The sequence below is a fragment of the Genypterus blacodes genome, unplaced genomic scaffold (genome assembly GCF_046128005.1).
Source record: "Genypterus blacodes isolate CSIRO-AG114 ecotype Tasmania unplaced genomic scaffold, CSIRO-AGI_Gbla_v1 ptg000122l_1, whole genome shotgun sequence".
In the NCBI taxonomy this organism is placed as follows: domain Eukaryota; kingdom Metazoa; phylum Chordata; class Actinopteri; order Ophidiiformes; family Ophidiidae; genus Genypterus; species Genypterus blacodes.
This window is the reverse complement of record NW_027466925.1, coordinates 270,605-285,000: the sequence shown is the minus strand read 5'-3', so window position 1 is coordinate 285,000 and position 14,396 is coordinate 270,605. Positions and strand designations below refer to the sequence as shown.

General features: G+C 47.2%; 2 protein-coding genes across 3 annotated transcripts in view; both read left to right on the top strand.

Moving 5' to 3' along the window:
* Positions 1-6,388, top strand: part of pacs1 (phosphofurin acidic cluster sorting protein 1) — a 32,360-nt gene extending 25,972 nt beyond the window's left edge. For both annotated transcript variants that reach the window (XM_076162441.1, XM_076162442.1), the window contains exons 16-24: positions 160-314; positions 445-555; positions 673-775; positions 866-908; positions 1,028-1,070; positions 1,154-1,295; positions 1,391-1,629; positions 2,022-2,141; positions 2,322-6,388. In XM_076162441.1, coding sequence (XP_076018556.1) covers positions 160-314; positions 445-555; positions 673-775; positions 866-908; positions 1,028-1,070; positions 1,154-1,295; positions 1,391-1,629; positions 2,022-2,141; positions 2,322-2,440 — 1,075 coding nt within the window. In that variant the 3' untranslated portion in view covers positions 2,441-6,388. The remainder of the gene's footprint in view (positions 1-159; positions 315-444; positions 556-672; positions 776-865; positions 909-1,027; positions 1,071-1,153; positions 1,296-1,390; positions 1,630-2,021; positions 2,142-2,321) is intronic.
* A 1,315-nt stretch (positions 6,389-7,703) lies between these two features.
* Positions 7,704-14,234, top strand: klc2 (kinesin light chain 2). Its single transcript, XM_076162627.1, has 14 exons — positions 7,704-7,766; positions 9,420-9,665; positions 9,748-10,078; positions 10,281-10,497; positions 10,595-10,784; positions 10,879-11,052; positions 11,145-11,244; positions 11,339-11,388; positions 11,518-11,585; positions 12,096-12,204; positions 12,673-12,810; positions 12,916-13,040; positions 13,162-13,219; positions 13,309-14,234. The coding sequence occupies exons 2-14, from the start codon at positions 9,438-9,440 to the stop codon at positions 13,390-13,392; spliced, it is 1,872 nt and encodes a 623-aa protein (XP_076018742.1). The 5' UTR covers positions 7,704-7,766; positions 9,420-9,437; the 3' UTR covers positions 13,393-14,234.
* Positions 14,235-14,396: the final 162 nt, after the last annotated feature.

The following is a 14,396-nucleotide window of genomic DNA, read 5'->3' as shown; positions in this document are numbered from 1 at the left end:
CGAGCCTCATTTCACATTGGTTATCCTCTGTGTGACCCTTTGCCCTTCTTCTCGCCCACCTTCCTTCTGCCTCATCTCCCTCCTCCTCCTCCTCCTCGCCTCATGTTCGTTTCCTCTTATCTCTCCCTCCTTGAACACACTCCTTCTCTCTCTCTGCAGCTGTAACGTGAACTCGTCCATGCCCAGAGCGGTGAAGGTTGCGGCGGTGGGCGGTCAGAGTTATCTGGGAGCCATCCTTCAGTTCTTCGTCACTCAGTTGGCCAACAAGACGTCAGACTGGCTCAGTCACATGCGCTTCCTGGTCGTGCCTCTGGGTGAGTGACTTGCCAGTGCTGCTGTGGCGATGAAGAAGCTTTTGGCAGGCTCGCAACGGTTTAATTATTTTCGGGGACGGTCAGAGATGTGATTTGTCTTAGTTTAAGTTCTGACCCTCTTCTCCCGCAGGTTCCCATCCCGTTGCTAAGCACTTGGGCGGCCTCGACAACCGCTACAGCTCCTCCTTCCTGGACGGTGCGTGGAGAGATGTGTTCAGCCGCAATGAGCCCCCGCAGACAGGTAGCTACACACACACACACACACACACACACACACACACACACACACACACACACACACACACACACACACACACACACAGCCAGTGAGTGAAGCCTTTGTCCTTTTTGTCTCCAGACCAGTTGGACGTAGCGGGCAGAATCTCCCAATACATCAGCGGTGCCACAGTCACACACCAGCTACCCATCGCCGAGGCCATGCTCACCTGTAAACACAGGACGTGAGTGCATGCAGAGAACACACACACACGCCCTCACACTTGTGTAAGACGCAGACCTGCAATTCTCTGTCTTGTCCTCTGTGTCCCCAGGCGAGATGAAGACTCCTACCAGAAGTTTATTCCCTTTATCGGGGTAAGGTTTGGAACGTTGGTCCAGATTTAGACGCTTGTCCATAAACCTGTAGTGTTGTACGTTACTGTTGCTGTGTGAGACATTCAGGAGCCCAAACTGATGGTTGTGGTTTCTTCCAGGTGGTGAAGGTTGGACTGATCGAGTCTGGACCGTCTCCAACAGGTGAGCACGTCGACAGTACAAATATGGTGAGACGGATGGGATTAGGTCGTTAATGTTGACGTTCCTGTTTTGCTGTCGTCAAGGAGATACAGAGGAAGGCGTTGCGGTGAGCCTGGCCGTCCCCTCCACGTCTCCCCCATCTCACGGCTCCCCCACGGGGATGATCAAAGAGGCGGCCACTCCTCCCTCCTCCCCCTCCATGGGCAGCGTCCTGAGCGTGCAGGGGTAAGACTCCTCTCCCTCCGGGTTAGAACCATCCAGGTCCATTGCTGTCGGAGATCATTAGCGCTCATAAACTCTTCCTCTCTTTCTGTCCGCAGGAGCCCCAGTATGTCTCACGGCGTGGACGCCATCGGCCTGCAGGTGGATTATTGGCTGGCCTCGCTGGCAGAGAAGCGGCGAGAAGGCGAGCGGCGTGACACGGGCTGCAAGAACACGCTGAAGAGCGCCTTCCGCTCGCTGCAGGTCAGCAGGCTGCCCGGCGGGGGCGGCAGCGATCAGCAGACGCAGGTCAGCACCATGGCCATGACGGTGGTCACCAAGGAGAAGAACAAGAAAGGTGAGACGGAGTTGTCCTCATGAATTATGTATTTGAACATGAACATGCCCTCATGGATCACAGACGTGAGTGGAGTCATCAGTGAGTGATTAAACTGAAGCTGTCAGCAGATGATGAAGTAAACCACTGTGCAGCTGATGAGCCGTTGCTTTCCCACATATGGAGCAGCAGCTGCCCAGCTGAGCACGAGCACAGCCACCATTCATCATATGTTGTTGGTTTCATGCTTTCAAGTCTCAGACGTGCAGCCTCAGTGTCAGCTCGTTTTCCTCAGCAGACTGGAAGCGTTTCCATGGCTTCATAAGCTGCTCTGCCTTTTCAACCCACCTCTTCCTACAGGATGAATGTGAATAATGATGAATAACAAACTCCTCCTTTTTTCCTCTGTTCAGTTCCCACCATCTTCTTGGGAAAGAAGCCCAAAGAGAAGGACTTGGACTCAAAGAGTCAGGTCATAGAGGGGATCAGCCGACTCATCTGCTCTGCCAAACAGCAGCAGACCATCCTGAAAGGTAACCGCTCACCTCATGGCCCGCCCCACACTGCCCCCTGCTGGTGTTAGTGGTACTGCAGACGCCTTGGCAAAGACTGGAAAACTAAAAATAGACTTTCAACATTCATATTGTTTATTCAAAAGAAACACCTGCAAGTTCAGATCTATGTGATTGATTCTTGTTCTTGTCTCCCTCCAGTGTCCATAGACGGTGTGGAGTGGAACGACGTCAAGTTCTTCCAGCTGGCCGCTCAGTGGCCCACTCATGTCAAATATCTACCTGTGGGACTTTTCGGATACAGCAAGCCCCCCTCCTAGGGGTTACCCTGACTTGACCTTTGACTCTCCTCCGCCCGGACGTGCCCGACCCCCGGGCGCACAGACGCCCGGCCTCTCCGCACCGTCAGAGCTCATTCTATCTTGTTTTTGCTCCGGTCGTCTTTATTTCTCTCTTGGTAGCAAGAGGAGGAGGGTGATGTTGGGGTGCAGTGCTACTGTACTAGTCACTTTAAGGCCTCTTTCAGTGTATGTGTGTGTGTGTGTGTGCGAGTGAGAAGAGTGTGCATGCACACGTGAATGTACCGTACATGTGTGTGTGTGTGTGTGTGTTTACACGGGGCTTACAGCACAAGTCTAATCGCGAACTGCCGTTTATGTTTTTCCGTTCTATGGAATGCAATAGCATGCAACAACTCACCAATTCCACGCCCTGTCCTTTGACCCCTGACCTTTTGGTGAAACCTCCGTCTCACCTTGAACCTGTCTGCTGCTGCTCAAAGACCTGATTCACATGTGCATGCTCTGAGACAGCAGAGACAGAACATATACCTCTCACGTGCCAGAATCAAGCAAATGAAAGTGCATGAACCGACGAAAACAAAGAAAAATACTGCAATACTCGCCTCCACTCGCAAAGTACAGTCAAGCTAGCAGGCTGGCATGCAAACAAATACAAACAATACTACAAAATCAGCCCCCGCCCTTTGAAACACGGCCACTTCTTTGATTTCAGGGGCTTCCATTGAACACTTTGAATTGTGTTTCTCTCCCAAAATAAGGCAAACGTCTTATTTTGCTATGCACTCGTAAATACACGTGGAACATCTGGGCCAGGCAGATGTTTACTAATCAGGCCCCGACTCGACAGAATATGCAAACCGTTGTTGTCGTGACTACCATCGCGATGAAAGGTCAAAGTATGAAAATGCATTAGGAGAGATTGGGTTCATTCAGCAGCAGGGATGTAAGAGGGAGTGTGTGTGTGTGTGTGTGTGTGTGCGTGTGTGCGTGTGTCTGTGTGTGCGCGCCCAGCTTCTCCACGTGTATCTATACAGCAGTTGTGGGACTTAAATACCCGTAATAAAGCACAATGTTGTTCGCCCGCTGCCTCCCACGTGTCCTTACTGGCGGCTTCCTCCACCAAACAGGAAGTCATCCGCCAGCGTTTCTCTTCTCACTTCACCGCTTCCGTTTCGTCCCGCCGGGCCCAGTTTCAGTTGTTTTGGCGCTGGTGTGTCATATGCTTTATCTAGGATGTCGTGAGGTGATCCGTGAGTGTACAGTGACCGGTAACAAGTGTGTGTGTTTGTGTGTGTGCGGTTCCATAAATGTAACGTGGTCAGAGATGAGAAAAAAACGAAACAGAAAAAAAAACAATCAAAATAGGAATAAATCGTTTTTTAACCATGTGTCGATGACGTGGACCTTATCAATCAATATCATTGATAACCTGATTAGGGCTGCCGTGATGGTATTGTTTCCCTTTTGTAGTCTGGCAATCACAGAAGCAAATTCAATTTCAAAGTACTTCATCAGAATTTCTGTTTCGGTACAAAATCAGAGCGTGTCTGCGATGAAATCTGCCGCCGTGTGACGCCTCCATCGCTAAACTCGCCACCTACAGCGAAGTGTTAACAGAAAATAGTTTTATAGCGTTCATGCCAATGTTTGTTTGTTTGCCGTTAGATTAGGAGGTTTTTCCTGTGTAGATGTATTACAGTGTTACAGTTGTGATGCTAGCAGCGCGCCTCCGTCCCCGCGCCACCTTTTCCTGATCGTCTGTCGCTGTAGAGGGCGCTGTTTGGGAACCGTTTGAGCCCTGCAGCGCCCCCTTACATCCCTGCAGCACCCCCTACAGCCCTGCAGCGCCCCCTACAGCCCTGCAGCGCCCCCCTACAGCCCTGCAGCGCCCCCTTCAGTCACATCATCCTGTAAAAATTGGTAGTCCTCTTTCAACCGCTCGCTCCTTCATAATTGTGAAAAATCTAAGTTGGGATTGAGTGATTTTGATTTCATCCCAAATATTAAGAATGTATTGATTATTGCGTTTTGGTGCACTATTCTTTGTGAACAGCTGATTTTCAAGCTCCTAGCACAACCTTTGATCTTGTGAAGGAAGTAGCCGATTTAGTCAATTTGGTGTTAAATGTCTTATGGGCTATGTTGTCATGTGATCGGTAGAAAAGTGAACCATCAGTGAACCTGGGTAGTTTGAACCAGCTTTGAGTGTAACCGAGATAAAAAAGATGGAGAAAAAACAAAGCCTGCTTCAAACGTGCGCCACCGCCGACCAGCTAAGGGCTCCAGACTTACAGGCGAAGATTGTACGGCGCTGTGAGCATCGAGCAATCATGAGGAGTTTCATTCTAAAATGACTTGTAAAAGGAAATCCTCACACTGTCACGTGAAAAAGGAGAGATTCATCTAAAAGCGAAGCATATTATTGGCTCCGATTATCAGTGATTTACTGATTACAAGTCACTAATAACTCTCTATTAATGTTTAAAAGAAACAAATAAATCATTGAAACGCATAACTAGAAAAACGTTTTGGGTTGCCAGGTTGTGAGCCAAATTTAAGTAAAGGATCATTTTGGTCTGTGTATGTATTTAGCTTATGTTGGTGGCTTTAACTAGTAATAGAATAAAGAGTTATCTTTTTAACTCTTAATCAAACATGTAGTTGTTATCGGTACTAAATGTTTTTGGAAAGTTAAATGAGGCGCAACCCAAAATGTTTTTTTCTTATGCATTAAATAAGCGTGTTATCAATCTCTCAAATAAGTCCTTATAAATCTGACTTATGAAATAATAAGGTACCTTAATGATTGATGGATAAATGGGAGGATGTAAAATCTGGAATGTAATTCTTAATTTATACTTAAACATGGAGGATCGATAATCTTGTACCTGCTGTTCAAAACCTTAAATGATAATTGGAGAAATACTCGTAGCTGAAAATATGAATTTGTTGTGTTTTTAGACAAATTATTGCCGGGATATGAAACTGAAAACTCTGCCGCGCTCCCCTACAGGGGGGTCAGAGGTCAGCAGACACCGGGGGCTCCTACAGATATGAGGCTGTGAAAGGCACGAAATGGTCAAATCACTGCCAAAATTGAAATGTAAAGAATTTATAATGGTAAACCACAGAGGAGGACAATAGTGTAGCTGTCGTGTTTTAATATTCTGTTTGTTTTGGGTGCTGATGACTGAAAACACATTGGTAACAAAGTGAACCTCATTCTAAAGTCGTCATTTCAATTTCCCTCAATTTTCACCTCCTGCCATCTTTCCCGTTTACATCTTTTCCTACCGTCTCTTTGAATTAACTGGTTGTCCTATCTGTGAAGTCTTTTGATCTTGTTCCTATACGTGAGTGTGTGTGTGTGCGTGCGTATGCGTATGTGTGTGTGTGTTACCTGTACCTCTGTCGACCTGTGTTTGTGACGGTGTAACTATGGTTCCTCTGTCCTTGACTAGTCGTGGTCAGAGAGTAGCCGCTGTTTTGGTTTATCAATAACCCATCAGTGACTTTTCTCTCCGCCGTCCTCACAATAGCCAACATTTCCTTCTGACGACACAATCTTCTTCACCGGGCTTCCACAAGCTTCAGAAATTTGGACTCGTCTTGTAAATGTGCAGTCTGTCCTCAGAGATTCTGCCCAATGAGGCTCGGACGTTCTGAGCTTGTGGACTTTGTGGAGAGTATTTTGCACATGCCATCGTTTGTTCAGCGACAGTCTTCATCTTTTTTGCCTTTTTGCCTATAACAATAATGATAATATTAAACTATAATGCTTGTACATATCAGAATAGTACTTGTTATATTGTATTCTAGTTCCTGTTTTTTTTGTTCTGTTTTTTATTTGACATGTTTTGTAGTACTGCTTTTTCATGATTACGTTTGTCAATCAAACAGGTGTGGAATGAAAAGTGGAAGTGTTCATTGTTTTGTTTTTTAAAATAAAGATATTGCTGATTTGTAGTTTTGCTTTTGAAACTGGACCCCTGAAACAAACCCATAACCCGTGATGACTGTTGATAAGACAGACATTTTAAACCGTCATTTTAAAATGTGTGGGTGAAATTTAAATCCATAAGGTGATGCGAAGGCTGACATCATCCAATTCTGACTCACTTATTATTGTTCTGAGTCAGCGGATGCCAGTTAACGGACTAAGTCATGATTCTGAATGTAGGCTGGAAGTGTTATGAGACTATTGAAAACATATTTCCAGGGAACAAATAGATCGATTATACCATACAGGCAACACGTCACCAGTTGTTGATCTGTATTTCCTTGTCATGGAACAGAAACATCCCTGCACAGTGCTACAAGTGAATTATGAACATATAACGTAGCAAAAAATAAATAAAAATGAAGCCGCATGATTGACGCTGATGCTGCTTTATAATGTAGGATAAGTGTGCAGTAATTGTATAGATCGGCGCATGCGCAACTCAATTTTCCACCTCCCCTCCTCATTTTCTGTCTTGGTTCCAGTTTGAGAAACGGTGTGAACTATCTTGACATTTCATTCATCTTTGGCTGTGGCCATTTTTCGGCATTCTGCGGCCACATTTGGACCACGTTTAATTTAGAAAATCGTAATTAACTCCACAGTGTTGCCATAGTTTGACTGAGTTTAATCAGCAGGGATGGACTCTTGGTAACCAGGTTTGAATCTCCGGTTTATTCATATTGAACTGTAAAGAACACTCCTGTCGTTCTCCATGTCAAGTTAGCTTGGGTTACTTAAGGTGTGAACACGCCGCTTGAAATGTGTAAAGGAAGTTTAAATTTATAAACGCTTTAACCGCGATGAATCCGCATTTAACGCAATGCAGTGGCATATTTGTTTTTGCTTGCTAAATTAGCAAGCTAGTTATCAACATCACAAATCCCGATTTTTGTGGTCATTTGCTGCTTATTATGTCATGTTTTCGGTACACACTGTATTTTCAACGTTTGGGTTTGGGATTCTATGTTATTGTTGCATTCTTCTTAGAAGTGTTTTGATTTATTTGCTGGCAGAAATGTAGTTTATATTATTATTATTATTTATTTATTTTAACCGATAAATATTTGAGATAGAAGACGGCAAACTGCAATAAAAGTAAAAAACAACAAAAAAAAAACAACCAATAGAGTTAAAACACAAAAATAATTAAAATTGATAAAGTTATTGTATTCAAAATGATCTTGTATTGTCATTGTATTCACGTACAGTGTGCTTTATTTTGAAATTTCAAAAAGGAAGCGTATCAATTTTTACTGGGCAGCTTGACTCCTCTAGCATCACAACATCGCCCCGCTGCTTTTGTTCGAGCTACAGTGAGCATCGCACCTGTCTTCGATGAAGGTAATGCAGATACTTTATTGAAGAAATCTGCGTACATTTGCAGTTATAACCGATACAGAAGTTAAAGATTGTTTATGTTATGCCGATTACTGCCCGGCACATTTCAGCAAACTATCAAAATAAACCGTCATGTCTAATTCGGGGTCGTTATTTGTGTCATCGGCAGCGGGGCAGCGTTGATATGGAAGCATCTTTATTGTAATATCATTGTTTTTGTGTATTTATTCGTTTTTATTGCGCATTGGCCATTGTGTAACTAACCTGAGCTGCAGCCCGCTGTGTTTACATGCACTATTAATGCACCTTAACCTGAAAGCGCAACGCGTTTGTCATTATTTGCTGTTATTTCCTTTTAAATGTAGAGGCTTTGTCAGTCATAAAGCTGTGTCAGTGTTCAGCGTTATTGTCCGCGGTCACCTTCATTGATCCTCAGCCAAGCCCGACGTTTTCCTCCTCCCTGGCCGCAGGCCTCCGCCATCTACGGGCTCCGTTTACCGGCAATGTACGCCACGTAAAAGCCACACTTCTACACTTACAGATAGATTTGTGACGATGTCAGTTTGCTTCAAGGTCACTTTTTGACGTGTCGCGGTTTGTCTCTGCGTGTGGAACCGGCCGGAGTATAAGGGGAAGCGTTCATATTGGTGCATTGCAGTCAATGGATGAGGAGGAGGGGAGGGGGGAGGAAGAGGAAGAGGAGGAGGAGGAGGAGGAGGAGGACAGGTGCGCGTCCGCAATCGAAGCAGGAAGAGATTCAGCACTTACCGATGTTGTATTTAGGCTTTGTTTATTAGACTCAATCTCATACAGCTGTGAGAGAAAGACTAATGACGTCATTATTGATTAAACAGTCAATAATTGTGTGGATTTATTATTTGTTTTTGTCTCAGTTAACTCTTTAAAATTACACTGTTACAAACATGAAAGGGATTCAATTTCTGATAAAGAGACTCAGTGAACAGAGGAGAAATATTCATAGTTTGGAATTTATTAATTAATGTGTCCATATTTGTCTCTTGTATTTATTTAACTTATGACCGAGAAAGCAAGACTAATGAGGCCTCACACACACACACACACACACACACACACACACACACACACACACACACACACACACACACACTTATTCGCTCTCTCCTTTCAGTCAGACACCAGGGGAGTGTATTTAAAATTGATGAATGAGATCATAATATTGGTCACTGCCATCTTCAAAGGGGTTAATAAAGACAGACAAAAATGATGCAAAAGTCTTAATCTGAAGTTTCTATCAGTAGTTTACATCACATTATGTTAACTAATATCCTATTAACTCTTAAAACTCTGCAGTCATGTTTACTGAGTTTCCTTCATCTCTGTTCTCACCTGCTGTCACTGTTTCCTTCGTCTTCGTCTTAGTCTTAGATTCGTATTCAGGTTCTCCATTTTGTCTTCCTCTCTTTCCTTCCCTCCTCTTGTACTTTCCCCCCTCCTCTATCGTTTCATCCTAATCTTCTCATTTGCCAAAGGAGAAGCAATGCAAATGCAACAATGCAAATGATATGTCAAGCAGGGCATAAAGAAAGAAGCTGTGAATAATGTTGCATGGTCAGCAAATACGTTTTGTCTCTGTACATTACAGTGTTTGTTTGTCTCCCTGGTTTGCTGTCACAGTGTGTGTGAAGCCAGGCAATGTCCACCATGGTGTATCCACGTGAAGAAGCCCTGGAGCGCCTGAGCCAGGATGAGATCGTCCTCAACACCAAAGCGGTCATGCAGGGCCTGGAGACGCTCCGCGGGGAACACGCCCAACTCCTCAACTCGCTGCTGGACTGCACCCAGCCCCCCGTGGCCCAGGAGAAGTCCGGTCTGCTGCGCAAGAGCCTGGAGGCCATCGAGCTCGGCCTGGGCGAGGCTCAGGTACCATGGAGGGAAATGAGCAGAAAGGAGTGAGAATCTGTATCTTTGTTTAGTGATTAATGTTCAACCCCCTCATCACCAGGTGATCATCGCCTTGTCGGGACACTTAAGCGCAGTGGAGTCTGAGAAGCAGAAGCTGAGGGCTCAGGTGCGCCGGCTCCTCCAGGAGAACCAGTGGCTGCGAGACGAGCTGGCAGGAACCCAACACAAGCTGCAGCGCAGCGAGCAGAGCGTCGCCCAGCTGGAGGAGGAGAAGAAGCACCTGGAGTTCATGAACCAGATCAAGAAGTTTGACGATGACGTGTCGCCTTCAGAGGACAAGAGCCAGAGCTCTGGGGGCGGAGGGGGAGGGGGAGAGACCTCCAAGGACAGTTTGGATGACCTGTTCCCCAACGATGATGACCAAGGACCAGGTACGACCTCAGCAGCTTCAATGAGGAAAGTAGTTCAGATGCAATGAAAGACTTCATCAGCACAGTGAAGACTTGCTTCAGATGAAAGGAGGTCACTTATGCAACCCCTCACATGCAGCTAGAGCAGCCATTAGTGGTGCCTGAGTGCTTTTTTACCCAGAAGCTTCCTGCTCTCTTCAATTATTCACTTCTCCCCCCACAGCCCAGCCGAGCGGGGAGGCAGCGGCCCAGCAGGGGGGATATGAGATCCCTGCTCGCCTCAGGACGCTGCACAACCTGGTGATCCAGTACGCGTCCCAGGGGAGGTACGAGGTGGCCGTGCCGCTGTGCAAACAAGCCCTGGAGGACCTGGAGAAGACGTCAGGGCACGACCACCCCGACGTGGCCACCATGCTGAACATCCTGGCTCTGGTGTACAGGTGAAGCCTTTTCTTCATCACGTAGGCGGGAGTCTGTCAGAGAAATTGATTCAAATTGTTGTAATTTGTAATGTTGTTTTTTCTCTTCCCCCTTCAGGGATCAGAACAAGTACAAAGAGGCGGCCCATCTCCTGAACGACGCCCTGGCCATCAGGGAGAAGACGCTGGGGAAGGACCACCCAGCTGTGGCCGCCACCCTCAACAACCTGGCTGTGCTGTACGGCAAGAGGGGCAAGCACAAGGAGGCGGAGCCCCTCTGCAAGCGAGCGCTGGAGATCAGAGAGAAGGTGCGAACGTCCAGCCGAGACGCAGAAGGATGGGCTGGAATATTCATTTGATGACATGATGATGGACGATTCTTATTGCGTTTGCCTTCTCCAGGTGCTGGGCAAGTACCACCCTGATGTGGCCAAGCAGCTGAACAACCTGGCCCTGCTGTGTCAGAACCAGGGCAAGTACGACGAGATGGAGTACTACTACAGGCGAGCGCTGGAGATCTACGAGTCCAAACTGGGAGCCGACGACCCCAACGTGGCCAAGACCAAAAACAACCTGGTACGCAGGCCGGGCCGCTCACACGTTTCCCCCCCAGATATAGACAGTTGTCAGTTGTAAAGGATTGTCTCCCGTTTCTTCCTCCATCTTAGGCCACATGCTACCTGAAGCAGGGGAAGTTCAAAGACGCCGAGGCCCTTTACAAAGAGATCCTGACCAGGGCGCACGAGAAGGAGTTTGGATCCGTCAACAGTAAGTGTTTGTGTTTACGGGGGCTTGGTTGTTGATTTGTCTCTTACCTGAATATAGACATTAATGCGACTCCTCTCCTGTGCTCCTCCTGCAGATGACAACAAGCCCATCTGGATGCATGCAGAGGAGCGAGAGGAGAGCAAGGTTAGATACACAGGCAGAGAGGCCATTCAGGAAATCTATTGGACAGCCACACAAATGACAAGGGGGGTAATGTTTCACCTGCCACTTTGTCTCTCTCTCTCTGTGTCTCTGTGTGTGTCTCTCTCTCAGGGTAAGCGCAAAGACTCCAGCCTCTACGTCGAGTACGGGAGCTGGTACAAAGCCTGCAAGGTGGACAGGTGAGCTGGCTGTCGGAATTAATAAACCAATCAGAAAAAGAGGGAGGTAAAGCTTGATATTTGGTGAAAACAAAGACTAAACGCAACCTTCCATTTGAGATTAAACCTGTGCATTGCCAATTACAAATTGGTGAATTAGATGGAATGAAGTGAAAGTAAAAGTGAAATGAGGAAAACACTCCTGGAAACAAAGAGATTCAGTATGAGGTTTGAAAAGTGCCAAACTACGCCATCTAGTGGTCCTGTTTGGAAACGCACATCAGCATGCTCAGTGAGGTGGCTGGTTTATTTTGAGGTACAACCCTGAACCTGAAACAATGAAATCAAGGTCAGATCCCACTCTGACCACCAGAGGGCGACAAAAGCATTAATACCGTCACTTCTCAGTCGGTCGCTGTGGTGAGCTGAAGAATCTCATCTGAACGAGCATTAGAGACTCACATAAAACTCTAATAAGAAGTTAATATTTAAGGCATAAATCCAAACGTGTGTGTGTGTTTTACCTCCTAGCCCCACAGTGAACACGACCCTCAAAAGCTTGGGAGCGCTGTACCGTCGCCAAGGCAAAATGGAGGCGGCGGAGACGCTGGAGGAGTGCGCCAACAAGTCACGCAAACAGGTTACACACACACACACACACACACACACACACACACACACACACACACACACACACACACACACACACACACACACACACACACAGAGGCTGAATGAGTTACTGCGGGTTGATGAAGAGTCTGAGCTCTGTGCGAAGGTGTTTGCACATCAGCGACCTGATTGGTTAAACATTCCAGCCGCACTTTATTAGCCCGTAAACCAAAGTGAGTGATTGATCTCAACGTTTAAGTAAAGAAAAGTTGCAGTGAGCTCATGCTGTGTGAGCCTTTTGTGTGAAAGCTGTAGTTTCTCCTTCATCACTCGCCCCCTCCCACCTCTTTGTCTTCATCATTCTCAATCGTTGTTCTTCTCTGTGTGTGTGTGTGTGTGTGTGTGTGTGTGTGTGTGTGTGTGTGTGTGTGTGTGTGTGTGTGTGTGTGTGTGTGTGTGTGTGTGTGTGTGTGTGTGTGTGTGTGTCCTCTCCCAGGGTATCGACGCCTTTAACCAGAGCAAGGTGGTGGAGCTCCTGAAGGACGGCGACAGACGGCACAGCAGGGATGGTCTCGGTGGTCCGGGGGGCCAGCGGGGCGAAGGCGAGGGCGAAGACTCTGCGGAGTGGAACGGGGTCAGTGGACGCAGAGTACATGTACACATAAACCACTACCCCATGTTCACCGGTGTTTGACGAGGATATTCAGCATGTTGTTTGTCTTGGCGTATCTTGGCCCAGGACGGTAACGGCTCTCTGCGCCGCAGCGGCTCCTTCGGGAAGATCCGAGATGCCCTGAGGAGGAGCAGCGAGATGCTGGTGAAGAAGCTGCAGGGGAGCGGACCGCAAGAGCCCCGCAACCCTGGGTGAGAAAACTGTGTGTGTGTGTGTGTGTGTGTGTGTGTATTTGGGATGTGTCACTATTTCTAGATGATCTTTGTGTTTTGCATTTCACAACTTATTGTTTGTTGTTGTTGTTCCCCTCAGAATGAAGCGTGCGAGCTCCCTCAACTTCCTAAATAAGAGCGCCGAGGAGACCACAGAGGTGCGTTGCGTTCCCACGGCAACGTCTCTCACATCCTAGCATAAGAACGTTGTGACTCATGCTGCGTCTTGTTTGTTGTTTCCATCCAGGATGCCAACTCCGGCCTCTCGGACTGCAGGGGGCTCAGCTCCAGCAACGTGGACCTGTCGAGACGCAGCTCCCTGATTGGCTAGACGGCGGGAGAGACGGAGGGGTTGGTCGTCGCTAGGCAGAGAGACAGAGCGTGCGCAAGTAGCGCGCGGAGAGAGGCGGTTTGATCAGGCAAACACACTTTATAGCTCCGGGCGGGGTCGAAAACAATGGCAAAATAAATTATAATGAAATAAATATAAGCGCTAACATGGCGGCGCTGCTTCGCTGTACAAACCGCTGCCCTCCGAGACGATATTTACATACTCATTAGCGGCATGCTGCTTACTAGGACGCGCTCATGTCTGCCGCCGCACCTCCATCGTTTTCCATATGGCGTCGGGTCTGTATCTCACCGTAGGTCGGCTAGACGTTTTCCCCTTCCGGGAGGCGCTCCGTATACTCCACCAAGTAGCAAGTAGCATGAAACACCTGCCGACGCTAACAGCCCGTAGAACGCACCACCACCACCCCCCGGGGGAAGACACAGGTACTGCAGTCATTATTTCCGAGGCGAGTAGAAGCAAACTCGATAGCACTAACCAGTCCGACCTCACTCTTTGCCTTCTTCCTGTTAATGTACATAGAGGTTTAAATTATTTCCGTTCTTTGTATATGCCACACATTGACTTTGTTTGATTTGTTTACACGTAGCCGAGTTCTTTAAGCGCAGAAGAAGGTAAAGAGGACGTTGAAGAAGACGCGGATGATGAGAGAGAGAGAGAGAGAGGCACGGAACGCTGCAAATGAGGCGGATGAGGGACCAAGTTGAGGATTTCCGCGCGGTAATTTTCCGAACGAGGGAAAAAAAGAAATCAATATTTCAACTTAAATCAGTTCATTGTGACACGTTGTCACCGTCACCCCCAATTAACGTCCAACAGTCGCCACGTTTGTGACAAATCCAACTATCAAATTTTACAATCGGGGGACATGGCAGCGTAATTCCCCCCTGATTTGGAAATACAGTTAGCTAGCTCTGAAATGTGTTTGTTTGTTTGTTTGTTTAAATGTGTTTACTCGCTGCGCTGACAGTCAATTTACTCCA

Excerpts from the sequence above, each read along its gene's own strand:
- klc2 (XM_076162627.1), top strand. The coding sequence starts at position 9,438 with ATGTCCACCATGGTGTATCCACGTGAAGAAGCCCTGGAGCGCCTGAGC. Across the intron at positions 11,586-12,095 it reads AAAGCCTGCAAGGTGGACAG|CCCCACAGTGAACACGACCC; the intron begins GTGAGCTGGCTG and ends TTTACCTCCTAG. Across the intron at positions 12,205-12,672 it reads CCAACAAGTCACGCAAACAG|GGTATCGACGCCTTTAACCA; the intron begins GTTACACACACA and ends GTCCTCTCCCAG.